General features: G+C 48.7%; 1 protein-coding gene across 1 annotated transcript; it reads right to left on the reverse strand.

Annotated features, from left to right (window-relative positions):
* Nucleotides 1-27,540, reverse strand: ERICH6B (glutamate rich 6B). Its single transcript, XM_076341202.1, has 13 exons — nucleotides 27,130-27,540; nucleotides 24,350-24,407; nucleotides 22,118-22,233; nucleotides 18,245-18,364; nucleotides 11,483-11,604; nucleotides 9,132-9,233; nucleotides 8,778-8,932; nucleotides 7,190-7,254; nucleotides 6,452-6,606; nucleotides 4,178-4,266; nucleotides 3,723-3,875; nucleotides 1,535-1,763; nucleotides 1-394 (listed from the first exon to the last, which is right to left on the reverse strand). Exons 1-13 carry the CDS (start codon nucleotides 27,488-27,490, stop codon nucleotides 248-250), a joined length of 1,872 nt encoding a protein of 623 aa, XP_076197317.1. The 5' UTR covers nucleotides 27,491-27,540; the 3' UTR covers nucleotides 1-247.
* Between the last annotated feature and the right edge of the window lie 316 nt (nucleotides 27,541-27,856).

A 27,856-nucleotide genomic window follows, 5' to 3' on the forward strand; every position in this document is an offset into this window, starting at 1 on the left:
CTGATCATACAATGACTCATCAAGTGCTTTCAAATGAGACGAACTTTGTGTTACAAGGACTTGATGTACAGGAAGATAGGCATTGTGAGCTTGAAAAAAGGAGCTTTATTTTCATTGCCAAGTGACTTATCACCTTCGTGAAGGAAAAGTTGATCTGAAATGCTGATGTAACTGCTTGCTGCAAGTCTTAATATCTTCATTTCAGTATTTCATGCAGATAGAAGATGATGGAACACAAGTAGTGATATCACTGAGAGAGGGGTTGCCAAAAGTATTGCAACATTCTCTGTATTTTGGACAGCAGGCTCCTGAGCTGAATCTTTTTAGACTGAAGGAAGAGCTCCTCTTCGCTTTCTGGCCACTTAAGTAGGTGACTTGTCTCTGGGTCTTTCAACTGCAAAGAGAGCCCGTGCAAAGCGAAGAGCGTTAATGCTGAACCCCCTGAAGGGAGGCTGAGTGGGAGAGCATCCCTTGTAACCCAGCCTTTCACGCTTACCTGTGTAGTGTGTCCAGGGTGCCCTTTCTCTCCATGCCCATGGAGCACACTAACCCTTATGGCTCCCCTTTGGAGGTGATCCTCTTCCAGTGCATGTATAAGGGGAATGAGGAGCTAAACGCACGGCTCTGGCCTCCTTTGGTGGGAGCAGGCTGCCCAGAAGTAGTGGAGTAAGGAAGACGACTTCCTTACCTAACGTAGCAATGGGTCCTGAGAAGTCTGAATTTTGGGGATGGAAGAGCAGGTGCCAATGCTTTATGGTTCCACATGCTGACCTTGGGTTGTTGCCACTTTTCTGAATAGCTACCCAGATGTCTGTTTCCGTTAGCAATATATCTGTGGCCACGTATAGACTGTTGCTGTGAGGGCTGTCAACGTTTGGTTTGTGCCTGCACCAGGGAAGGCAAGTTGAATCCTTTGCCCTGAGGACACAGCCCCTAACCAGGCATGAGCTCCCGGTGACGTGTGACCTGTGTTTCAGAGCTGACCAGTTGTGTTTGCATCCAGCGGAGGACAGGGATGCATACCAGTAGACTGGGACAGTTGCACTGCACTGAGCAGGGCTGAGCCCCGGCCAAAACAGCATTTCTATCTCCAGGGAAGGGTCAGAGGTGGGAAACCTGAGTGACAACAAATACCAAAGGATTCTGGCGCTCCTCTCCCCAGTTGCTTGTTTCAGGTTAAGTGAAATGCTGTTTAGATAAAATCGGGAGCTTTCTGTTTGTATTGACATTTAATATAAATGTTTTGAGAAGAAATAGTGTTTCAGAATGAATTTGTGAGATGTGCTGTTCTTGCCCTTTAGCGACAGCATTTCAATCTTACCTAAATGCTTTCCTGAAAGGGAATTTCATTAAGATTCACACAGGCAGGAAATTTACTTTTGAATGAAACGGTGATTCTTCCACCTGAAAATTTGTGACCAGTCCCATGCAGCAGCCCCAAGCTTTTCTCCACCGGGCGGTTTCCCTGCTGCTGCTCTCCAAGCAGCTGGTAGGCAGGAGCCGGCCAGGCAGGGCTACCACAGCAAGCGCTCACCTTGAGCCGGGACCCCATGTTGAAACGGATGCGATCGCTGCGGCTGGTGAACAATAAATCAATTTGATCCTGAGCCAGGATTTTAATGGTGACGTGGCCGTTCAGTTTCATGGTGACGGACCGGAAAGGAGGGCTGTGAGTGTGGTGGCTGAAGTCATGCCACTTCCAGCGCTTCTGGCTGGATCCTGCCAGGTCCAGGCAGATCCCAGTGCAGGGGTCCAGGGCGGCCCTGGGAACAAACACGAAGCTGGATGAATCCGGAGCAAACAACTCCCCGGTCCCAAATGCCATCTTTTGTCTGCAGTTTGATCAAACTTATTGTTGTGGTCCCAGAGTCACTGCTGGGATCTGACGCACCAGGCTGAGGACTGGGTTTTCTAATAGTTTTTGTCCTACAGTACAAGCACGCTACAGAAATTGGCTGGCCCCTGGGAGAGCAATGAGTCCCCAACGGGCAGAGAAAATCCTCAGGCGAAGCGTGGGCTCTGTGCGTGTGTGTGTGAGTCCCCCTCTTCCTATTGCACGTCTACATCTTCTGAAAGTCCCTGGACATGGTAACTTCTTTTGCTCTGGCAACCTTTATGCTAAAAACAGGTATTATGGGCGTGTGTGTATGGTCGTGTGTGTGTCTGGGTGCGGGAAATGGCCTTGCCAAACTACGAAAGAGAGAAACGCAGCGTGTGTGGGAAAACAGCCCATATTTACAGCGTACAGATAAGAATTGATACTCCCCATCCCAAGGCAGCCTGGGTAGGCAGCTCTGGGTGCTGGAGCATCCCCCCAGCTGTGGCACACGGGGAGTTTTTATCATTCACAACATGTGTTATGTTGAGTTTTTCCTGCCTACGCATGAAGAAGTTGATTCTCACCCGGCTGCGAGAGCAACTCGGCCTCCCCCAGCGTTACCTCGTGCCGCAGCTCAGAAAAAGCAGCAAAAAAAAACCCAGGGAAAAAAAGAATCTAACTTTGCAGCTGTGATGTGCTACAGCGCCAGCCGCAGACAAGCCTGAACCGGTCCATATGTGGGACAGACAACCTACCCACAGGCTGTTGGGTTTCTGTTTTTCTCTCAGCAAAGCTATCATATTCTTTTTATAAATATCAGAGCGGTCACTTAGCATTGCCCTTAATTTACAGCTGCTGGGAGAGGCTGGGAGGGTTGTAGCAGCCTGCCCCAGCTCAGCAGCAAGCCGGCGTGTGGCTAATGCTGCTGGGGAGTGTGTGGTCCAGTGGGGCCAGGAGAGCCCCATGTGGGTTCGGCGATGGTTTAGTGCTGCTAGGGATCGCCTCGGTGCTGGGCTGTAAAAACCTGGCTGCTGCATGATGGATGAAAGACCGGCGTGTCTGCAGGCAAATGGTAGGACTGCAGGAGTCTGATGGAAGCGTTAGTGCAAAAGCTATTTAAAATGATTTGTAATAGCCAGTTAGACATTTAAGATGTCTGTTAATTAGTCTCAACACAGGGAGGACTTGTAAAATTGAGATGGAATTTACTGATTCCCCCAGTTCCTAGCTTTCTGAAGGGAAACTTTGGAGACTGGGGATGGGGTGTCAAAAATTAGTATTTGATGGCTCGAATGCCAGCATTTTTTACTAAAGCCATCAGTCACCTCATATTACAACTTTGACTGCAAGAAATTGATCACCTAAATCATTCTTTAGTGAGTAACACTCACTGGCTGTGAGAAACAAACCAGAAGCAATGTTGACCTCAAGCTAACCGACTCCGGCTACTGCGTCTTCCCCTCGCGTGCAGATAATAAGCCCATGCTTTTCCATCGTGGCCACCTGGGGCTCCACGAGAAGCTGGTAAAGAAGGTGCACCCTCATCCTTGTGCTGTAATGAGGCCAAGCCACCTCCATGGCTGTGTGGCCAACCTTGGCCAAGATCAATCCTCACACTAGGGTCTCCAGACAGGTGTCACTGGCAATTGAGATAGGGTGATCCCCAAGTGCCCTCATGCCATGCATGCTGCCTGCACCTTGCACCTTGGTGCACAACAGGAGAAGCCATCTCTCTGGTGGGCTGCAGCACAGCCCTCCCGCCTTTTCGTGCACTTTCACATAGAAAAAAATAAAACTGGAACAAAAAATGAAGATGCTCTTAGCATGCCTTAAAGCCCTGGGGTGCCACCAGGGCGGGTTGGTGCCGAGCTGGGACCTGGCGTCATCTTTGGCTTGCACTTACCAGAGGTGGCCGTCAGGGTGGAAGCAGACCCCGTGGCCGCGGCTCCCGAAGGCAGCCCTGATCCCCGGGTACCTGCTGTCCTCCAGGATGCAATAGGTGAACAGGGCTTCCTCAGTGAACGTGATGAGAATGGCCACATTGCCTGACGGGTAGCTGAGAAACAGTTAAGGAAAGACGAGCCCATAGAAAGCCCACAGAAAGCATGCTTTGAAAGAAAACCACCATGGGACAGTGTCTGGGGGGAAATGACCCAAGCCTCCACCACCCTTCAGAGAGCCAACCCCAAGGCAACCAGCTCTGTAGGCTGCATTTCCTTGCTAGAGCAGCACGAGTTGCGTAGCCGGCCCAAGAGGCTGAGGCGGGTTACCCCAAGGGAGGAGGGTCATGGTGACCCACCTTGAGGCAGGGCGTTCCCGTGGCTGCCCCCCTACCCGAGCTCCGTTGCTGCCGGATACTAAACCTGACCACTTCCATCTGGGAACAGGAGAAAAAATGTCTGTCCATCAGGATAACGTCGTCTTACAGGCTCAGGAGAGCGGCAGTGCTGCAGGAGCAAAACCAAGGAGCTGAGAGGCAGGTGGGGGGCTGGGGCAAGCACTGTGGGGACGCCGGCCCATACACGGGGGACGGGGATGCTCTGCCCCAGGCCTCCCTCTCCCCACACCGGTACCAACCCCAGAGCACCGGCAAGCCAGACCGTCACACTCTGTGCTTTCCACCTAGCCTTGGTTTTTTTGTTTGTTTGCTTACTTTTTAATTAAAGACGTTTAAATAGCTGAGGAAAACTCATCCTTCACTTCTGTGTTTTCACATTTCATGTACAAAGCTCAGCTCTTCTTATTTTATGTTATTAGCTGCTCTCTGATGATATAATTTGCCAAGAGCCCTCTTTCCATCAGGCACACGAGTAATTTATCCTGTAATGTACTGACAAGTGAAATAGAAACATTTCTTTGCTAAGGGCTTAGCTCCTGGCATTACAAGGGAGATGGGTTTAATGCTTTCTAATAGGAATAAGCAGCATTACTGCCTGCTTCTCCAGGAAGAACGGAGAGCAGCTTGGAGAGGGGGGAAGCGGGGAGACCTTGCTGTTCCCTTTTAACATCATCGTTAAAAGCAGCAGCTAATTCTCACGTGCAGAAAGAGGCCGTATTCGGGTTTTGTCTGTCGCGGGGACCTGAGGGACTCATCTGCAGCAGCTCCCAGGCGGAGGCATTTCGTACATGTGAAGTGGCTGACTCCAGCCATAACTGTGGCACTAATTTATAACCTGAAGATGCACGTTTTGGCTCTGCGGAATAGCCAAGAATTACTTCCTGGTTATAAGGGATGGAGGGGAACAAAAAAGCAACAAACAGACAATTTTGTTCCTGCTTTCATTTTTCAGGCTTTTTATGAGGCTAAAAAGACAGATGGTCCAAGGCAGGAGGCTTTGCTACCCCTATATTTCGGGAGGGGAGAGCAGTATAATGCGCTTCTATGTCGAAAATAAAAAAGCCAACAAAATCACTGATTGTGTGATAAATCACAGGTAATTTTCTTGCACGCCTGCAGAAACTGCAATGCTTTCTGGTTTGGGAAGGGAGAGGAGATGCAGGGGAGGGAAGAGAAGAACCACACTGCGGGGTGCTGAGCTGGTGCGGGGTCCCACCCAGCCCCTGGCAGGCCCCCAGTCTCTGCTTGCCCTCCCGGGGTCACTGGGGCTGGGATGATGGGCTCCGAGGAGCTGCTTCTCATGGCAGCTGGGGTGGAGGGGACACCCTGGTAGTCTTTTCTGGTGAGGACCTCGGTAACCGCTCGTTCCCAGCTGAGGTGCCAGGACCCTCGGGCAGCTCCCATCCCACTGCCAAGGCACTGCTGAGCCACTGCCAGGTTTTGTGCAGCCCTCCATGACCTTTTTTTGGTCGGGCCTCTGTGATTTATAAGCCACATGAGCTTGTGCTGGAACATCTCAGGGATCCCTTTCCTTAAGTAGGGACAGAGACCATGCAATGTACTTTTGCCATTCTCACGAAAATCAGCTCCTTGACCCATAATTGTCTTTCTTTTGGTTGCATCCAGCCTGGTTTTCCAGGGAGAGCTGCCATGTGAGCCCCCCACCCCATCCTTTGCTGGACACAGCGGTGATGTCCCTGCTAATGATTCAAGGCTGCCTGGACCCTGCAAAGCTTTTGCCTGTGCTGTTAAATTGTTGGACTGAGGCTTGGCCTGGGACCAGGAGCACTTCCCCAAGTGATTCCTAGCCATGGGGCCTGGATCCGTCCCCGCTAGGCAGTTTGGATAGGGCAGCCTGGTTTGGAGGTTGAGAGAGCTGAATGGAATGGAAGTGAGTAGAGCAGGGTCTGAGGCTTCAGTGCAGATGAGGATCACTGACTGATGGTGTTCAGCCTTCAAGCTGCATAGGATGCTCCATAAGTAAAACCCTTTACACACAGTTATCATCCCAGTAAGACCCCAGGGACACCAGACTCAGCTTTCCACCTCAGTCAGCCATGGACACCTGATTAAGTCCATCTTCGAACAGCCACAAGTTGGTATGTCCCATCAACTTAACGCACCCACTGATGATCATTTTAACGTTTTGCTGAATCAGAATCTTCTCCGTATCTCATAGGAGATATCTAAATGTGTTTGGACTCTTGCGGGGTATGAGCTGACCTAACATTATACAGCTCTCTACAAGCCCTGCCTGAAAAGCAACAAGAAGAGATCCAACAGGCTATACCCACCTTTAAGTGCTCCGCAACAAAATCCCTGTCCAGCTCCAGTAGGTCTTCTGGAGGTGCGGATGTTGGTTGGTGCTTTTTGCAAAGACTGCAAGGGGCAGTCTTTGGTCTGACGGTGTATTCATTTTGTTTTGAGAGTCTGAACGAAATTCTGGTCCCTGAAAAAATTTTAGAAGGTTGTTGTTGAGGAAAAGGTGATGGAGCTTTGTTACTCCAAGCCTTGTGTCATGGATGATTTGGAAAGGAGGGGGGATGGAGGGAGGGACTGAGGAGTTTTTGTGTCTTTTGCTTTGTTTGAGGAGAAATAAGTGGAAGGGGAAAATCTAACCTAACTAGGATGGGGTAGGCTCTGTGATGCTGCAGGATGGCTTTCCTAAGAGATGTAAGGGATCTCCTTGCTTAAAACAATGAAGTGTCCAACCCATGAGCAGCTGAGAATTACTCATAGCAAAGGATGGACTAGACATGAACTAGCAAGTCTCTTCCATACCATCTCCTACTCCTCTCAGCCAGAGGATATATGGCCTGGAGATGACAGACCTTGTAGGCAGAGAATTATGCAGACCTGTGTTTTGAGAAACTATGAAGGTCCCTGGCCACTCGTAATTAGGATTATGGCACCTTTTACTACACAAAGGGCTGCAGTCGCTGCTTCTTCTCTGGGTGTGCTGAAGCTACTGTGTGCTTCTGGCTCCAGGTCAAGCCCAGCAATGACAGCAACTCACTAGCAAAGGTACTTACAGGCAGCAAATCTCAGATACTGCTGAAATATTTCCCTGTAGCTCTGAAAACCTCCTTCATCCAACCTAAGATCAAAAAAAAAAAGGGAAGTTAAAAATAAGATCAAATTGTTGGCTAATGACACTACCCACATAATCTAAGGGAAAGAAAAGTATCATGGGATGTTATATCAGGATTCACCTGAAGCAATGCAGATGTCTACATATGAGATTGTCACCATAGATGGCTTTTATAGCCAAAGAAGAGAAATGGGAGATCCATCTCATTACAAGTCTGCTTAATCATGCAGTAGAAACACCTGTTTCCCTGTCCTTCAGTCAAGGGGAGCTGCAGGTGATGGGGGAAGGCATGGGTACGGGCTTGCAGAAGTGAGGTGAGTCCGAACCCTCAGGACATCCTGCCCACACATCTCATCACACACGTGACTGGACGCCCTGCCTCGCTCCACCTGTGTGTCATGCCCCTGACTGTCACTCTGGCCTCTCAAGGCAAAACTCGGCTTGTGTGGCTGTTGGGACCAAGCGCTGTACTCCACGCATGCTGCTGGCCGCTGCAGAGCCAGAAGACAGACCCTACCCAAAAGGCTTAAACCATGTCCTACCTGAAGACCTGAGTGGCACTCAAGCCTCATACTGCCCCTCTGCACCCGAGGGAAATTTCGGTGTGGGCTGTTGCTCCCATGAAGGTATGATGGCACTTACATGTCAGACCCCAAAGGACCAAAACAGTGGGAGAAAAGGGGAAACAGCAATGAAGGATGGATACCTCAGGTGATGCAGCTAGGTCTCTGCCCACCTTGGCAAAACCAGTGTGCCCCAGCCATGGCCATCCATGGTATGCCCTGGGAACAACACATTCCCAGGGAGCGAAACAGGAACTAGACCCTTCGTGTGCTGCTTGGCAGCCTGGGAGGTGGTTGGGAAGTCACATCCACGTCCACCAAGGCTGCTGGGTGTGGGGATTGAAGCAGCTGCAGTGGAAGGTGTGCAGGGGCTGTGCAACGGGAGGGAGTCCCCAGATGGGGTCAGATGCCTTCAGGGACTCTTGTGAGGGAACAGTTACCTGGGGTTTGGCTTGGGAAAATCTTTTGCCATCTGGGAAAGCATCTGGCCCCATCCCTCTTTCCAGGGAGCTTCCAAATCTGCGAGTGTCAAACCTTCAATGCAAATATTGCAGAGGTGGATCAGCTGATGACTGCTGAGCCCTCAGCTCTAGCTGCTCCTCATCAAGCCCACTAGTGCTTTTCTAAGGGCCCTACAGTGAAGATGAGCTGCACGAGGACCCTCAGGCAAGTATTGCCTTGGCAGCACTGAACTGTCCTGGTCCAACATTAATGCCCTATTCAGCGCTGTTGCCTGCTCAGCACGTCTTGCACAGGGCAGGTGATAGATCCTTCCCGCCAGTGGCACCATCATAGGACTGACATGAGGATGCCTCAATGCTTGTTGGTGCATGTGGGCAGCAGTGCCACAACACCACGAGCAGGTTCCCACCAGCGAAACTTCCTGGGACCAGAATGAAAGGGACCTGGAGATGGGGCTTCTCTCCTCCCGCCAGGGCCTTGGGCCAGTCTCCCTTGGTTCCTTACTGCTGCAGCAGTTTCTCCTTGATGCTGTTCCTCAGCTCAGCTTGGGAAGGATTGGCACGGGGAATGATGTCCAGCTTTTCCTCTGCTTCATCTTCACTCATCTGCTCTTGGATGACAGCATCAAACACTTCCTTATATCTCCTGCAGCAAAAGAGCTGTGGGGTGCAGCGCCTGTCAGCAGCGGTGAGGCTGGTATGCGGCACCTGGGCGCACCGGAGACCTCCTCACCCTCCAGCTCCTCTGCCCACATCCCTCTCCCCTTCCTTTCTGCCACTGCCATGGGGTGGTCACTCTCCCTTTTGCCAGGAAGAAACTTATGTTACAGGCATGCTCACACGGTACGGGTAGACTCACATTTTCCTGGGGTTGTTCCTTCAGATCCACCGCTGTTGGGATTGGCTTTTCAGGAGCGCTGCAAAAGGTGCACTTTGCAGACTCTTCAGTCCAGGTGGTCTCCTCAGAGGACAAAGGAAATTCAGCATCAGCTTCATTAATTTAAAAAAATAAATAAATTGGGCTAAAGTCTAGGCTGTTCCTGTAAAAGCAGCCAAGCCCACTGCATTTAGTGTGACACCAGAACTCCTTTTCAGTACGTATCTATCTATATATATATAATATCAGGAAATGAAGGTTATATTTAATTTTTTGTGCTCCCAAACAAATACAGTTGGCATGTTTATGCTTCCTTCCTAAGAGCTCAATGGAAAGTTATAGTTGTTTTTCATGTGAAAATGCGAACAACTTGTTAATTTGGCCTTCTTTTAACATCCTGTGAAGCACTGTGAAAGTGAAAAAAAAAAGAGGAAAAAAAAAGGCTTTTAAGCCTTTTTAAAAGGCTTGAAACTTTAAAAACTTTAAAACTTTTAAAACAAGTTTTAAAAAGTAGCTCCTCTCTCTTCTTAAAAAAAACCAAAACCCTGAGAAACTACATTAAAAAACAAGATGCATTCAGTTTTTAAGGCAATCTTGATATGGAGAAACTTCAAGGAAAATGAAAACGTTTGCATTTTGCAAAGGAAAAAAAACCTGTGTTTGCAAAGCATTTGTGATGGAAACATTCATGATTAGCTTTCCTCCTTCCTGATAATTGCTCAAAAGTGGCTTAAGTCTGGTTTAGCTTTAAAGGCCTTTTTCCTCTCCGTAGTATTTATAGTAGTTGTCCCGATGCCTTCTACCGTGAGCAGTCATGTCACCTAAAGCCACCCCGTCTTGCCCCAGGTGGCCTTCTGGATGGGTTTTCCTCCTCCATCAGCCAGCTGTGGTCCGGGGCAGGGTGGGCTGGCCGACAGCACAAACCCTGGTGCCACCAGGACTGATAAATGGCACCCATACATTTTTGCAGCGTGCTCTGGTTTTCTTTGCACGCGTTGCAGGTTTGTGTTGGTCCAGTCACTGCTGCTTATAGAAAAGTTGTGCTCTGCCTACGATCCACATCTACCCTTCTGGTGGTGAGAAGAGTTTTTATCTGTTACTTGTTCCTACCAAAAACCTGCTATTGAAAGAGGAAGGCAAAGACCCTCCAGCTCCGACCAGAATGAAACAGGAAATTTTTAACAGCAACTGAAGGGACTGATTTCACACCCCCTATCACTGCCCCAGGGCTGCGCAGACATGCGCGCCAAGCCGGTGTGGTTCACCAGCAGTGGGCTGGCACTGGGCACACCACACAGCCATTCCAGCCCCAAACCTTACCCTTAAACAAGCGAGGGGTGAAGGCACGGCTGAACCCCTCAGCCGCGCCAGAGGAGCCCCTGGCACTCGCCAGTCCCCAGCTTCAGTCCCCGGAGCGGGCAGCGGCACGGCCATCAGCCAAAAGGCTGGGATGGAAATAGAGACTTCTGCCTTCATGTTTAAGGTGGCTGAGCGCCTTTCCCACTCAGACGAGGAGGTGGTTGATGGCTGCAGTAGCAGCAGGTCTGCCGCTGGTTTTCTCTTGAATTTCTGTTTTGCTTTGTGGGTTTGTGAAACCAGTGGGTTTTTTACATGCGCATGCATTTTTTTGCCAGGAGACACAGGTCTTCCCACAGCTCAAGAGACACTTTGTGCCTGAGTCACTGACGCCTGCTCTTTTCTCATCAAACGGGTCCTGGTTTTCTGATGGTCAAGCTTAAGTCTCTTAAAGGGGAGAGCCTCTGCCCTTCGGAGCAATTTTTGCTCCGCTATCAGAGAAGAGACACTATCTTCCTTTCTCCCTTTGCAGCTGCAGGAGCATCAAACCACCTTCACAGAGCATTTTTCTGGAGGCTAGGTGCCTTTTCTGGAAGGTGTCTCGCCGGAGAGCTGGCAAATCCTGTGCTGCCTGGCTCTAAAGGCTGCAACAAGAAATTACCGGGGTCGGAGAGGAGAGGGAAACATGCTTGGTGCAACCCCATGGCCCCGAGGTGCACCACCGGACAGGGATGAGGAACCTTCCACTGAAGCTGTTCACTTTCTCCTCTGAATTAATTTCACCCTTGCCTCCATTGCCGGAGTGATGCTCAACCTGACTCCTTTTGCCTGCAAATAGCAGCGGCAACTCTCCAGCCTCTTCCCCCAAACAAGGATGCCCCCAGCAGAAAGAAGTGCCCCTTGTTGTTGACCCTGGCACTGACCCCCCCACTGGGCACTGCTGCAAGGTGCTGCTCCCTGGGAAAAAACCACCACCGAAAAAGTGCTCATCATGGTAATTCCTGGTTCTTCTCGCTAACTGGCTGGCTGGGTCTCACCTCGCCCGGGTAGAGGTCAGTCGCAGTCCCATCATCCTCACACTCTCCTCCCGTGGACAGCGGCTCCTCATCTGATTCCAGCCTTGGACTCCCTTGGGCAAGCTCAACAGGCTCACACACGGCTTTTTGCAAGGAAGAGTTTCCAGTTAGCTCCTGTTCATTCAAAGTGACAAATCTCACAACTTTGTGTGCAGTGGTTTTCTCAGAGAAAGGCTTCCCCATCCATTGCTTCCCCTTTGCCTCCTCTCCTGGGGCCCCAGGATTTCTGCATGCCTCTTTGTGCCAGGGCCCAGCTTTATCAGGAGAAAGGGCCACCATAACCCTATCCATCTCCCGCTGGTCCCGTACAGTCTGGTGGAGGGGGCAGACACATATACCCCAGCAAGCGGCATCACCCCCACATCTATTTGTGCAAGGGGAGAGGCAGACGTGCTGGTTAGGCCCAATGCCATCCATCCCCAGAAACGCCAACTGATCTCCAGTGCCATCCCAAGAGCTTGGGAAACTGCATTTCTTCCCTCTCCCTGGGACCTGGCACTTCAAATTTGAGAGGGAAAGCTGCTAAATTAGCCTAAACATTGTCCCATACTTTTGAAATATTCATAAATAATCTCAAAATAGCAGTGAGCAGGGAGAGGAGAAGTTTGCTGATGATATTCAGGATGGTTGAGGCAAAGGGCTGACTGTGAGGAGTTGCAGAAAGACCCTCATGGCACTGAATAAAAGGGTAATAAAATCACAGATGAAATCTGATGTAGATAAATGTAAAGGGATGTGCATGGGAAAAGACAATCCTAGCTTTGCATACAAAATAATGGGCTCTGAGCTGGCTGTTTCCACTTGGGAGTGAAATCTTCAGGTTATAATAGATAGCTCTATGCAAATGTCAGCTCAACACTCAGTAGCAATCAAAAAAGCAAACAGAAAGCTAGGAATTATTAGGAAAGGAGGAGAGAGCAAAACAGAGGAAATTATTATGCTGCTGTATAAATCCATGGGCTCCCATCTCTTGAATACTGTTGTGCAGTCCTGATTCACCAATCTCAAATATGATACAGAAGAAATAGAAAAGTTACAGAGGAAGGCAACTGAAGATGATCAGAGGTATAAAAGGGCCTCCATTCAGGGAATGACTGAATAGATTAAGACTTTTTATCTTGGAAGAAAAAATGACTGAAGAAATATGACCGAGTTTTATGATGGGAAGAGTGGCGTGACTGGGGAACAGCTGTTCACGTTATTCAGTGCTCTTCAAAGGAAGAGAGTGATCATCAAAGAAAACCATTAAGTGACAAGTTCAAAATAAACAAAAGAGATTTTTAGCTGTGGCACTCCTTGCCATGGAGTGGCAAGTGCCAGTGGATCTTTAAAGTTTGCATTGGTGTCATGGTTTAACCTCAGCCGGCAACTGAACACCACACAGCCGCTCGCTCACTGTTAGTTCAATAGGGTGTAAACTAATCGATGGAAGAAGAATCCATCAAGGGCTATTAAATGCAGAGACGGTTTCTATGGTTCAGGATGTTCCTGAGTCACAGACCACTAGAAGAATGGAGAGTATTCTGGGAAGTATAAACAAATATTTGCTCTATTTTTGTATTGCTTCCTGAGCATCTGCTGGCTCTCGTTCAGGGCAGGATGCTGGGCCAGGCACACTTTGGGGCTGACCCTTTGCAGTCATCCCTATGTTCTGCATTTCACACCAGGCCATGTCTCCCACTAAGGCAAAGCAGCTTAAATGCAGCCTGAGCTGTCTGGTGCTGCTGCCTGTCACCGTTTCCAACGCAGCCCCCTGCATCACAGAGATAGAGCTGCTTGGTGGCTCTCCAGCCTGAACACACCGGGTGCGATTTTCAGCTTAAAAACCCTTCCACCAAGACCCGCGGGCAGGTGCATCCCCTTTCCCTTTAGCTCCCAAAGTGAAAGCCTCTGTAGGCCAACCACTTCAGAGCACGGACCCCGTCTCATGGGATACCTCCACTGTGGAAGACAAAGCAGTGACCTCTGTGGCTGTCGGTGGGAGCCCTGAAGCAGACCTTAGTGACCGAGGGAAAGCACCAAGCCACCTGAGTGCTGACTATCCCCTATGGGCACACTGACATATAGCAAAAGGCACATGCTGCAGAAACCGGTCTCACACCATCTCCTCCCGTTGACGTGTCTGGGACCTGAGGAAGCCTGTCCAGTCCACCTTCTCCTGCATGGACAGCTCTTCTCTGCCGGTCCTCAGCTGGAGGCCAAGTCATTCTGGAACATGGCTGATAACCAAGGGATGCGCCTCATGCTACATGCAGACCTCTAGCGTGCATCTCACCATGCAGTGGAAATGTGACCTGGTGGTGGCTGTGTCTCAGAACAAGGATGTTTTATGGCAGTCAGCTCACCTTCCCCCAGCCTAACCTGGATCATCTTGGTTTTTATTGTTCCAAGGCATCACTGAAAGAGAGTGGCTCCTGTACTGCTTATGATGCATGGTTATGAACGATGGGAGAGCGAAAAAAAGAAAATGTACAGCAGTGGCTTGAACAGTCAGTCCAAATCTGAGTGATTCACTTGGGTTTTCCCCATGTAAATTAAAAACAAACACTTGGATGCTCTGATGACACAATATATAAGTGCCTTTTCTGGCTGAAAACTCACTACCTTAATGACAGGAACATTTGTGTCCCTGTGCACTTTTCCAAGATTGCCTTAAAAGCCATGTCTTGGCTGTTTACCAGCTGATGGATACAAACTAGGAGCCTCGCTTTGCAACTCCTTTCCAGCTAGAAATGAGAATGAGGGATAGTGGCTATTACAAGGTAATCACACCCTGGGGGGAAATTCCTGAGCTCAAGTATCTCTGTTCCCCAGATCAGGGTAATCTCCTTGTGCTCGACTAGCCATTGGCAAAGCTCGTCAAGCCAGGCTTGTCACCCTCAGCGTTTAGGAGCCTGCCCTATTTCTGGAGGCTGCTGCATCGCCCAGGCAGCCTCGTGTTGACATTGCATGCTCAGTAATGTGAAGGTGAGGCTCATTTTCTGAAAACCTGCCATTTTCACCTATAAAGGCTAATTTAAAGTAAATGTAAGGCCAAATTCTATTCTTATTGACACCTGTGCTATTTTGCAGCAGCTCCGAAGGAATAATGATGATATACATTGGAACAGGAGGACAATCAGACATCTGTCTGTTCGATTGATCTGCAGGAGAGGGAGCACAAAAAGCTCCATTATACACAGTGAAGCAAATAATCTGACAGTGACTGTTACGGGGGGAAAAAAACCCCACCCATATTTCTTGCCCCTAGATTTCCATTAGGAAGGAGTCCCTGCTGTGTTTGGTTCTGTAGGATAGGGAGGAAGACGAGAGTCTTGAAAGTAGAGGGTGAACTGCAAGCGGGCAAAGGCAGGAAACCCCAGCTCTTAGGGAAACCAGGTGGCTTCCTTGCTCTCCTCGTCTTCCTCTTCCTCTTCCTCTTCCTCTTCCTCTTCCTCTTCCTCTTCCTCTTCCTCTTCCTCTTCCTCTTCCTCCCCTGTTATGGCTGCCCCTCTCACTCCTTCTCCTCCTTGGGGCTCCCAACCCATCACCGGATGGGGGCCCTGCCACCCCCAGGGTGCCCGCCAGCACCGCAGCCAAGTTGATGAGCCAGGGCAAACCGCAGCCCGGTTCCCAGCACGTGGGCTGGCCCCGTCCCGCAGGCGCTGGTTTTTAGCCACGGAAGGGCAGAGCCCAGGCACTCCACTGCCACACGCCTCATGCATGGGCTGCTGGTGCAGCATCGCTGGCGCAGGCTCCTCACTCCCGCGATGGCTTTTGTGGTGGGTTGACCTTGGCTGGATGGCAGGTGCCCACCAAGCCGCTCTATCACTCCCCTCCTCAGCAGGACGGGGGGGGGGGGGGGGGGCGGGGGAGAAAATAAGATGGGAAAAACCTTGTGGGTCAAGATAAAGGCAGTTTGTCCATATCCATTCCTGGCTATGTCCCCTCCCAAGATTTTGCCCACCCCCAGCCTACTGGTGAGGGGGGAATGCTGGAGAGACAGCCTTGATGCTGTGCAAGCACTGCTCAGCGGTAGCCAAAACACCGGTGTGTTATCAACACCTTTCTAGCTACCAATACAAAGCACAGCACTATGAGGGCTGCTATGGGGAAAATTAACTCCATCTCAGCCAGACCCAATACAGCCTTATTTTAATGTATTTGCACTGAATAATACATGTTTCTTGTGAAGAAAGGCGGGTATTTCTGTGCAGGGGGAACTTGGCAGCTCTGAATACTGAGCAGCCATTTCCTCAAAGCAGTAGGATTCAACCTGGTAATCAACCCTATTAGCATTAAAAGGAACTGTCTAAATGTCAAGCCAGGTCCAATAAATAAGCACTAACACATTTAGAAGTGGCTTAGAAAGGGGAATTAAAAGTTTTGCTGCTAATTATTTTTCTTATTTTAGATTTTCTGTCAATTTTAGGTCTTCCATTCAAATGAGACAATCATTTGCTGCCAAGATGAAGGAAATGAGATGGCCTGAAAGTTGAGGGTAGACAAAGCTGTTCATACATAATAGAGAGCTAACGGGGACCTCAGCCCCTCTCGCAAGCCCCTGGAAGCACCCTAAGGATGAGGTCAGCAGACCCTTCGGTCAGGAACCCTCCAGCCTCCTGTTACAGCGTGTCCCAGCTCCTCTGATATCTCTTAATCCCACCAGAGTTGGAAAACACCAGGAGATGCTGCAGCTTTTTGTAGGCCACAGCTTCCTCTCTGACTGCATAGTATCAGAGTGGTGATGGAGAGCCCTAAGAGCCCGCATGTGAATTGGGCTTCTGAAAAATCACGTCGTAGGATGATGTTTTATGAGCAGCAGCCTATATATTGTACTGCAGGACTTGGCCCTTGGCTCAGAGCCGGGGAAACCACTGCCAGAGGAATATCATTTGGGTTGGATCCCTGCAGTAGCAGCAGGGAGGGCTGGGTCTGGCCGTAAGAGGACAAGGGAGGGGAGGACGGGCTCCTCCGGTGAGCTGAAGGCATGCAGTGTGCTGCTCAGGAGGTGGGTAAGCAGAAGCAGAGAGCGCAGCTTGCTAGAGGTGCATTTTATAAGCAGGTTCAGAAATCAGTGCTGGTTTTAACAACCAGCCCTACTCCTCTGGACCCGGCCACCTCCAGTGCTGCCTGAATGGAAGCGGCTCGCCCACGTCTGGTGCAGTAATGACATATAAATGATACTGATGGCAAAGGCTAATCCACTCTGCCCCATAATGTCCCCAGTCAATCATGCAATATTCTGTTATTGGAAAAACTCATTTTTGCCCCTCCGATGGTAATCAGTGTATGCCCTGAAGTACACGGCTTGATAGCCTGTGTAATTTGCAACCTAGCTAAGTGTAACTGCAAATGTTAATCCTATTTATACAAATGCCTGACAAGCAAAAGTAGGGATGGAGGGATGAGATGCATGGCGGGGGAAGGCGCAGAGAAGGGTTTCCAGGAATTATCCTCCTGCAGATTTCAAGCCACTGCACCCCAGTAATGGGAGACCGAGAGGTTTGGGGTGGGCAAAGGGAGGTAGAACAGGCAGCGGCTCTGCAGTTGTGCCCCTCCGTTTGCCTGGTATCTGTTCTGGGAAATGCTGGAGCAGACCTCACTGCAGAGCATGTCCCCTGCTCCAGGCAGCCACTCTCTACCTAACGAACGTGTATCAAAGCTTGTTGTGAAAATAAAAAACTAAAAAAAAAAAAAAAGAAGAAGAAGAAAAGAAAAGCAAGAATCTCTTCTTTCTGCTGTTTTCCCTTTTCTCCCCAGAATGAATGTTTTTTATCCCAAACAGAAAGGAAGTGCTTTGCAGTCCCAGGTCTTTCTTTCGCAGCCTGATTCCTCTGAGGACTGCAGATATCCAGACAGAAAAAGAAAAGAGGAGTTACCTTCCCTGCACTATTTTGTCACCAAACTTTCAATGAACAACCGGGAGTGTTGTCTTGCCGAGCCTATCTCCTCTGCTCTCTGGAATCAGCTGCTCTTCACTTTGCTGTTTTCATTTTGCAATTTTGCTAAATTTCTTCTCCTCTAAGTTTTGCTTCTAATTTATATCCACCTCCCCTTTCAGTGTCCCTCCCTCTGTTTTTCCACCTTCCCCCCCCCGCTCTACCTCTATCCTAATCCCTATTCTTGTTTTCATCTCTTCCCTGGGGTCTGTCCTCCTTAGTTTTTCATTCATACCCCCACAGCTATTGATATTTTTTCCTTCTCTAATCTCATATTACTTGCCCTCTTTCTCAGATTCCCAGTTTTCCTTCTTTCATCCCCTTTCCCAACTGCTTTTCCTCCAAACCACAGGGTTTTCTTGCCTCCTGCAGTCTCTGACATCCCATGCTCACCCAGCTGAGATATGGCAGAACCAAAACCCACTGAAATTGAGGAGGAAGACCATGGGAAGAAGAGGGCTGCAGCCCTTCGGTTTAAGGCTGGTGCTCCCAGGCATCCACTTGGCCCTTTCCTAGAGGCTAACTCTAGTATTCTGACAAAAATGCTCCCAGTTCACATTTCCCTCGTCATTTTTATTATGGCCCTGGATGACTAGACAGGATCACTTGTCCTCCATGGCCACCTAACAGTGCTAATCTCTGATCCATGGCAGCAAAAGGAGGACTTCAAATGCTTTGGTCATTCTTATGAGCAAAATGATCTTTAGTTTAGCCTGGGATTTTCAAAGGACAGCAGATGAGCACCTAGAAAACTCAGATTTATCTCACAGAGGCTGTGATTATTCCAAATATCACATTGTACCTTGCTCACGCAGTCCTGCTTGGTTACTCTCCTCTCCGTCCTTGACTGCTGCCTCTTCCTCGGTTTCGGCTGTCCCCTTGCTCTCTCCTTCCTCGGTGTCCCTGGAGAGCACCTCCACAGCTGGAGGGAAGAGCAGAATTTCCCGCAGCGTGAGGACATGGTGCCGAAACTGCTTCTGCACCATCGCAGCCTCCGAGGGGTGCCAGGCGGGGTAGGGACCACACGCCCCCCCCTGTGGCCAGCCAGAGTGGAGGAGGGCTAGCTGACCATGATCTGCCTCTGCAAATACCTTACGTGGGCCTTTTGAGAAGGGTGTCCTGCGGGTCAGGAGACCTGTGCAAGCTGCACTGAGGCCCAAGGTCATTCCTGTAAGTGAAGGCCTGAAGTAGGAGCCTAATATTGTCAACAGCAAGGAACCAGCACCTCCAGCAAGCGATTTGGGAGAGTAGGCACCTAGCTCAGGGGGGATGAGACGAGGACAGAGTTCTCTAGTTACCCACTCCTAAAAGGGCAGGAAGAGGCGTTTCCTCACCTCGCCAGGGTGCAATGAGACCTAAACATGTTAAATAACATATTCTGGGTCAACTGCGCCCTGAAGTGATGCTCAGTTTCTCTACTCGGCTGCTCAATACTGAAAATACCCTCCTAATTGCCTGGTGCAGGACTAAACTGTGGGAGGAAGGGTTATGTATTCAGAGAGGCACCAAATCTGCTCCCATCGCAGGTAGGTACTCAAAACACAGTTGCACTGGTGATGGGTACCTGTGCCTGTGATTGCTCACTCTGCCTATTTCACCGAGGAGGGGGAGGAAGGGAGGTCACTGCTTTGTAACTGCAGGAAAGCCCCAATTTCTAGGAATTCACACCTTTGGGTGACATCTGGCCAAACAAGTCTCTCAGGCCTCGCAGAAGAGAAAGGTTTAATGCCAGCAAGCCTGGGCTTTGCAGGAGCTGTGACCCGCCAATGACAACGGTCCCATCAGGATAGAAGGGACCCAGTGTCACAGAGACCCAGCCACCCAGCAGCGTTTCCAGCCGTGGATTTCCCTGGCTTTGCTCCCCTCCCAACAGCCCGCAACACCCAGCACCTGCACCCCAGTATGTTACTGCTGGCACCATCCCTTGTCCTGCAGGATTAGTGAAATAGCAGCATTTCACTGGTCTTATTCCAGGTTTAGCTAACCTAAACCAAACACCAAAAAAACCCCCAAACCCAAACCAAGGAAAACCTAGCTTCATGACTATTTAATTAAGAATGATACCTCTGGAAAACATGGTTATAGACTATGCTGACTTTGTTGTGCTTTGTTTTCCTGCTGTTCATCTCTAGGGATGTCTTCCACTTGGGCAAGAAACACGAGGTGCGCTAAGAGCCCACACTCACGCGTGCATGCCAGCGCTTTACCCCACCAACGCATCCGCTCTGCCTGGTTACGCTGAGTCTTGTTTGCTTTTTAGAGTAAGGCTGTGACAGCTTGGCCCCGTTGCACATTTCCGTACCTGCAGAAGCCCCGACTGTGGCCAAGAGCCCCCATTTGCTGTGGTTCCAGCTGCAGGGTCTAAGGACAGCAGCGAGGATGGGCTGGCAGGGGATGGTAATATCTTTAATTGTATCAATTAATATAAAAGGAAAGGAACAGGCGAGCATTTGGGCACATTTGCTGCTTTCTTTCAGACCTGAGAAAGAGTTGGTACAGCCAAGAATGCATTTTCCACCCCAACTGTATACTACAATTGGTCTAATAAAAATGTATTTCATTTGCCTACAAAAATCACTCTTCTGGGCACTTTACAGCCGTAAAGCATGCTGTTTTCTATTCCTGGCTTCCTTTAAAAGGACAGATCTTACTGCTTATATTAGTGAATGCACCAGACACATGTTACAGCCAAGTGAGCACTGCTGTAGGAGTCTTCACATCATAGTTTTCTAGGCTTGATCCTCCACGCGCTTAAGATGATTTTACACTCATGGTACTCCTGGGACACCCAGGCAGCTGCTTCAGGTTTTCACCAGTTAAAGTAAGATTAGGATCGGGCCCAGGAGACTGTGTGCCTTGCAACAGCCTCCGCGTTGCAGGTGCTTTTACTTCGGTGAGCTCATATCTGTGTTTCCAGAGGACGAGTAGGACTGGGATCCACAACTGGGATGCGTGCAAAACTGATGGTTAGCTATGGGAATGGGCAAGAAAACCCAGATGAAAACAGGCAAAAGTGGTTTAGGATCTGGTTGTGATGCACATGCCAGCAAGTAGCATTTGGTCCTTTTGGCATCCCTGAGACCATGTGCAAAGGGTGGTTCGGTCAAAAAAAGGTGTATCAAAACCAGAACCTTAATGCCGCTCACCTTGGTCTTCTGTGGGCTTAAGGCTGCTCCTGCCACCCACAGCCTCTGGGCTCTTCTTCTCCTCTCCTATTACTGAAACAGCCTAAACATCATGTTTTAGTTATAAAGTGAGTTTAGTGGGTGGAAGGGTGGGAGGGGAAGGGGGATTAAATTTACTGCTTCAGTGACTACAGATCTGAAATAAATCTCCGATTCAATGATAGATCAATAACACCAAGATTGGGTTTAAATTATTAATAAACTATGAGAAACGAGGATAATTATTCTATGAGTCACAGCTCTCTAATGCACTGCACATTTTTTCCCCGAGACATCTGCATTAAAGCACGACCTGCTTATCTTTTGGCAGAAAGCTGTAGCCAAGAAGTTAATGCTTTTTGTTTTGCTAGCTAAGCATTTCATAAACCCTTGTGGGCTGAGACAGCCTAGTGACAACATTGTGCTTCTCTCACAGAGAAACCCTTAGGACAGGATCCCCTAAAACATTTAGGTGTCTAATGTGCCCCTGGAAATCAATGTGACTTTGGCCCTCAAACGTCCTTCTGAACCTGGATGGCTGGATATGGAAGAGTTGCATTAGCCTAAAAGGAGATGCTGGCCTTGAAAAGTGACCTTGGATGGTTGCAGAGGCCCGCCTTGCTGGTGGCAAAAAAGGAGGCACAACCTCAGGACTGCAGGAGGCAGGGAGGGGAGGAACGACTTTTGCACATTGCTGGCAGCCTGCAATGACAGCACCATTGAAGCGCTCATAAACTTCAAGTGAAGTTCACTTCACTCCCTCTCTTTGGGCAGTAAGAGAGGGATTCATCAGCCCGAGGAGGCCTGTTGAGATCAAGAAGCTGAAAACTAGAATATTCCTCCATTCTGGGTTGTGACCATCTCTGTTGACTGAGACAACCCACACTGACACAGCGTGGGCTGGGCTGGAGATGCTGAGAACCGCTGGGCATCCTCCCACCTCAGCAAGTGTCATCCCTCAGCTCCAGCGTCTCACAGCTTAGGGTGGTGACGGAGAGCAAGTCTGACTTCAAGGGGTAGCTCACTGCAAAATCAGCTCATCCCTACACCTTGACAGAGTGGGTTGGGGTCATACGGGCTCAGAGCACTCTTGCCGATGCTCGTCAGCTGCTGGGCCACCAGGCGAGGGGCTGAGCATGGCCCTGGCATACCCCTGGGCTCTCACTGGTGTCTGACCGGCTCTGTGTAGGGGTCTGAGAGTTTGCCTTTTGCCAGTTTCTACATGAAACCCCTAATAACGTGGGAAGTGAAACAAAGCTGCGTCTAAGGAAAAATGCCATAAGGCATTTTGTGCCGTAATAATAGAAGGGAAACAGAACTTAGGATATTGGTAATGAGAGGCGTTTATCCTAGTCAAAGTGCTTCAACTGAATCAACATTTCTGCCGAACAAAACCTACTCTGTGAGTATTTTTTGTTTTTAGTAAACTGGTGCCAAAAGCCACTTTTTAAAAAACCTCTACAATTCTGAGTACTTGGGATGTCAGACAGGGTTGCTTTAAATGATCTTACCATCCTCCCTGGCAGCCAGGGATGTTTTTGAATAGCTCCACTCTGTCTGGGTCATTTCGTCCTCGATGTCGTGCCTTCTGCTGCAGCAGGAGGCAGGAGAGCCATCTACACGCCATCTGCAAAGAGGTGACACGGGGTAGGATGCTCGTAAGAGGTTCATGGCCAGCGGGGAAGAGGGCTGTGGGGTTTAGGAGCAGGCAAGGTTTCCCAGCTGTTTCCAGTGATTCTTGGTGGCATTATTTTGGGCAGGGAGCACCAGTCACCTTAAATGACTTCTGGCTCAGAAAATGTGAAAGTTAGGTCTTGCAGCGTGCGGAAGGGAGAGATGTACTTGCAAAGCTAAGGGCAGCAGGGCGCAGAGGGATAACTGGGGCTTTCCAGACCCCCTCCCACTCTCTCTTTTCACCTGCAGTTGTCTGGCAGGGTATGAAATCATTCCCAGCCTACGACACAGAGCTATCAAGGTGTCCAGCTGCTTCTATCTGTGTAACACAGGGAGAATTTTTTGATTGCCCCTATGATATACTAATTTAAAGATGCCTGTGGGCTTGGCAAATGAAAAAAAGCATGAAAAAAAAAAAAGATGCTGAACAAACTATGATTGGGGCCTGACTTGATCTGATTCAAGGGAAGGAGTGAAGGCCTTTTGATTTTTTTTTTTTGGTTTGTTTATCTGCATTAGTAATTCAACAAGGCCTTTAAACATGACTGCTTTTTTATTGGTTACCTATGAATTTTAAAGGATTCTGGGCACAGCGCACACAAATTAATGCATCTGTGGATGAAAAACCGTTGAGGAATAGGGGGAGCAGTGATGCTCTGGTGCCTCCATCACGTGTTTGCTCTCCCAGCTCTGCTGAGGTAGTGCAACGCCATCATCTCAGCCTTACCCATGAGGAGCAGAGCCCAGTAAAGGGCCACGTGCAGGCTAACTGGGCCAGGTATCGAACCCAAATGTCACAGGAGCCCCCGTTCCTGGGACCGGGGGGTTGGCGGGTGACTCGGGCTGCTCCACGGGTCAAGCTGGTGTTTGCTTGAGGACGAGACATGTGCTCAGACTGAGCAACCTGCCTGCCCGTGAGGGGTCTGGGTGCAGCCCCAGTGATGTGTGGGCAGCTGGCTGCATGAACCCCAAATCATGGCCCTTCCCTTAAGGACAGCTCAGGACAGCCCCACGCGGAGCTGGGCTGCTGGGTCCCCTCCAGCTCCTGCAGCAGCAGTTCCACACCTCGCGGGAAGGCACAAACCTCTCAGATGGGTTGAAAATCTCATTTTTCTTGCATTTGTGTAGTGACTTTCTGTTAGCCTGGAAACCGTAAGACCGATTTCCCTTGATATCGCAACAGAGGTTTTACCTCAGACCATAACATTTTCATAATTTGGGGAAGAAATAGAGCCTGCACTCTTTCAGGCTCGAAGTTATGAATTTATAACCCTGTAATGAAAAAAAACCACCTTGCTGCATGTTCGTGTAGCAATACAACAGCCTTCCCTTAAACAGCTGCTTATGTCCATTTCCCTTGGTGCCAAGCGCATGTGGTAACATCTTCAAGGAAAAAAGCTAAAACATCCTTCATATATTCATACAAGGAATGTTATCAATGAACTGAGTGCCATTTAAAGTACACTGCAGAAGAATTTGGTCTTTATTTGTCTCTTGAACAAGCGCCTCTCTCCAATTTCTCTTTTCTCCCTTTTTCTCTGTCTGCAAGGAAGATTAGATATGTCTAACGTTTATATCGGACAGCTGAAAGGAGTGAGCTACATCCCTGGTGGATGTAAATCCATGGTGCTGCAGCAGCATCAGTGGCGTGAAGAGTGGTATTACGCTGATTTACCATGGCTGGGGAATCAGACCTCCCTTTCCTCCCCAGCTGGAAGAGCAGCCTGCAAAGTAAAAATTACACATTGCAGCCGCTTCGAGAGATGCTATACGGGATTTATCAGTCTAACAAAAAAAAAAAAAAAAAAATTAAAAAAGCCTCTGCAGAGGCTGGCAGCATCCCTTTCAATACAGCAAATGTTGAGGGGCCCAAAGACAACCACTCGGACAGACATAACTTCCAGTTTATTAATAGCAGGGGGACAGCAGTGGCTGCCAGGCTGTGGATGTCTCAGGCATACTGTAAATCTCCAGTTGTTAGGTGTTCCTGCTGCTCACCCGCGTATGGCATAAATACAGCCTAACGTGACTGAATTATATAGAAAAATGTTACCAATTACTCTCCTTACTTGGATTCCTTCGGCTTAGAGCCAGTGGGCTGAGCTGACGGGGAAGCTGTCGCTGGTGCTGGAGGGGAGAGAAAAGGCTTTCTTTAAAAAAAAAAAAAAGATCATCTTTTTGTGTAGAACAGCGGGGTTTTTTTCTTGCCTTGAGATTTCTTGCCATTTCATTATTTTGTATTTCAGATAAAACCTTCCCACCTTAACGAGCAACATTTTTTCCCATTGGTTTTAATGGTATAATAAATTGCAGGAGAGTGAAGAAAATGCTCCCAAAAATGAGCTGTAAAAAAAGTTGCTGGAGACCGAGGGCAGACTTTGCAGAGGAAGAGACAAGAGTTACAAGCTAATTTACTTGGCTTTCAGCTCAGGTTTGATCTGTAAGCAGCTTTTTATAAGCAGTCTCCTTATTTTACTGACTTTTGGGGAGGGCATATTTCCATGTGTGTTTCACCTTTGCTGCTTGTGCCGGTGTGGCTGCACAGGGGCAATGGGGTGAAGGGGACCGGGGCTGCCCCTCTGTGGCATGATGCTACAAGAATGGGGTGGAAACTGGGAATTTTGGCCCCAATACCTCGTACAGGCCGATGAAGTGCCTTGGAGGGTTTGCTGCCAGAGCAGCACCTTTCTCCTCCAGGTTTGCATTAATTCAGTGCCCGCAGGCTGCATGTTTACCTCTGTGTGCGCAGCACAGTAGACCTGGGGTCTGTTGCAGCCCCCAGCTACAGGGTTAATTGTACAGCTCAGCTCAGCTCAAACGCTCTATCAGATAAACCACCGCTTATGCAACCTACCTCAGTGCCAACATCCCAAGTGGCGTTATTTCCAAAAAATCAGAGAGGACAGGGGGAGAGCTTTAGGGCATGCAGAAGTCTGGGGAAAGAGCGTGGACATGGAGGCATTTGGGGAGGGCAGTAGGGTGGCAGAGGAGATGGTGGAAAAGAAAATGTCGAAGAGTAAGAGACATGGAAAAAAGAGAGGCATGGCTGTGACAGGGAGCCAGAAAAAGCGTCGAAATGAAGGTTGCTGCTTAGATTACATAAGCCACTCTTATGAAAGACAAAAAACAATGAAAAGAGATTGAAAAAGGCCAAAGAAGCCCTGTGAATCACTGTACTGTACAAATTCTTGAAGACATATTAACTGTTCACTCTAGGTCCCTAATGAGGCATTCCCATATTTGATTTTCCTTGGTAAATCTGCTTGTGTAATACTAGCCCTCTACTGAAACAGGCTGAAAGAGACTTCATATTTCATCTGAATTTTAAATTGTGGTGTGGAAATCCAACAAGTGATTGCCTGGGATAGCACTGAGCGAGGTTTCTGCATGCATTTGCTTCCAATCACTTGTGGCTATTTCAGATCCACAGCCTCTTGCTGGGGCAGATTTGTCCTCAAGGATGCAGCTCACGTGTATGTCTGCTAAGAATACTTGGTTTCCATGTGGAAAGCTCTTCAAAAATAAACCTTACATGTGCAAACAATCGATTTTTCTCATTCTTGGGACCTGGCAAATTTGCATTGAGAAAAATGCAGAAGTGAGCCCAAAACACTTCTGTTGGCCAACCCCTAAGGAGGACCAATGCATGAATTGTCTAGGAAATAAGTAACCCTTTACTTCAAGGATTAGCCTGGCTCTTTCATGCCGGCTGTGCATTTCTGGCTATGCCAAGGCAGGCTGTGCTAGGGGTTCTCCTGTAGCAAGTGGAATGCATGCTCATAGCGTGTTCAAAGAAGAAATGTGGAAAATGTCCAATCTTTCCTCTAAAAACCTGATTTATACTTGGGATAAGGCCAAGTTGTCCCACTTGGACCCCAGTTTGTGATCCAGTCTCTGTTACAGAAAGCCAGACTCTCCCTATGTAGGGAACCAGCTGCCGTTCCCCACAGCTGTGGTCCCCTTCCAGTGGCTTTTGATGGAGCCACTTGTCCCTTCCTCACCCACTCGCAGGGGACAGCTGTGACCCTGTCCTGCATACAGCCACAAGCCACATCCTGGCCTGCAAGCAGAGGAGATGGGCTGTGTCGCCACAGGCAGCCAGAACAGAAATGGGACAAATTCTTGCCATCCTTAAAAAAGGGCTTTTTTCCCTGTAACTTAGAGGGTTTTCCTTTCCATGGATTAACTACATGTTTGTCCCTGCGATCTGCCTTCGAACATTGGTTGAATTACTTAATGAGCTGTAAAATATTATGAAAAGCAGGGTATATATATAAAAAAAAGATAAACATAGCTTGAGATATCTAATAAGAGAGATAATTGTCTAATGTTAATTTGCTGGCATTTACATGCAACAGAGCAACTCTGCTCCAGACAAAACTAAATCACAGTGTTTGGACTCTGAACACCTTGGAACGTCAGAAGTGCTGTCTAAAATGGATGCATGGGTTTTCTGTTTACACTCTATCCTGGCTTCACTCTGCTTCTGTTTAAATTACTGGTAAAATCCCATTTTTTCCAGCCGAGACACTTAGACTAATACCTTGCTGTTGTGATGAGCTCTCTGACAAACTCCATGGTTGGGATTTAGGTCTGGGTGCTGGTGCTCCTTACCATGCTCTCACAGCTTTGCCCAAAACATGGTACAAACCAGCCCCGCGGTCCACATAACTGCAGCCCACGCTGGCAAGCAGGGAAGGGCAGGCACATGTTGCTCCTCAAAATCCATCACCATTTTAGGTGCTAATGCATGGCACTCATATTTACCATATGCAAACAGAAATGCAGAAAATGTCGAGGACAGCTGTCTTATCTCTCTCCTTCCCTCTAACAGATTGCTGAAAAATACCTGTTAATAGCTTCTCTTTCCTTGAAGTTTCTTCAGAGGTCTTCCAGCAAACTTTGCTATTTTCACTCTGCTTTGTGGGAAAGGATGAGGAGGCCCCTTCAGGCTCTGCATCCCAGACAAGCTCTGTGCTGGTTTTCCTAGTCGTCTCTTTGCTGAAGCGAGCAAGATTAGTCTGCTTAATATAATCTCGTATTCTCTGCTTATTGAAGGCTTCTTTAGAAGTCATGTGCTCCTTTTCCAGCCTTTTCACATTTTCCACTGTGAGAGCAGAGCTGGAACCTGATGAACCAGTCCCAGGGGGAAATATTTTTGGTTGGGACTGGTTACTGCCAGACCCTGACAGCTTGTGTCCATTAGACATATCTGCAATGCATTAAGGAGATGAGAATCTTCAGCAACAGGCAAAGTCAATTCATCATTCTGGTAACAAAGAAAGAAAGAAAAGAGAAATCCCATTACTCATTTACTCCTGACGGGCATATTGATTGATGTAGTTAAAATGTTCACACTAAGATAACCTTATTAGATTGAAAATCACTTTCTTTTCAAGAGGATCTACTAGGCTTCAATTCAACAAAGCACTTAAACAAATACCTGATATTAAGGGCATGCCCAAGTCCCATTGGTGGGATTTTCTTAAACAGTTTCCACCTAACACTTAAACGCCAAAGCTTAAGATAGCTAAAAAAGATGGCATAATGCCTATCTGGGCTCAGATAGGCTCAAA

This window comes from Aptenodytes patagonicus, chromosome 1, assembly GCF_965638725.1.
Source record: "Aptenodytes patagonicus chromosome 1, bAptPat1.pri.cur, whole genome shotgun sequence".
Lineage (NCBI taxonomy): Eukaryota > Metazoa > Chordata > Aves > Sphenisciformes > Spheniscidae > Aptenodytes > Aptenodytes patagonicus.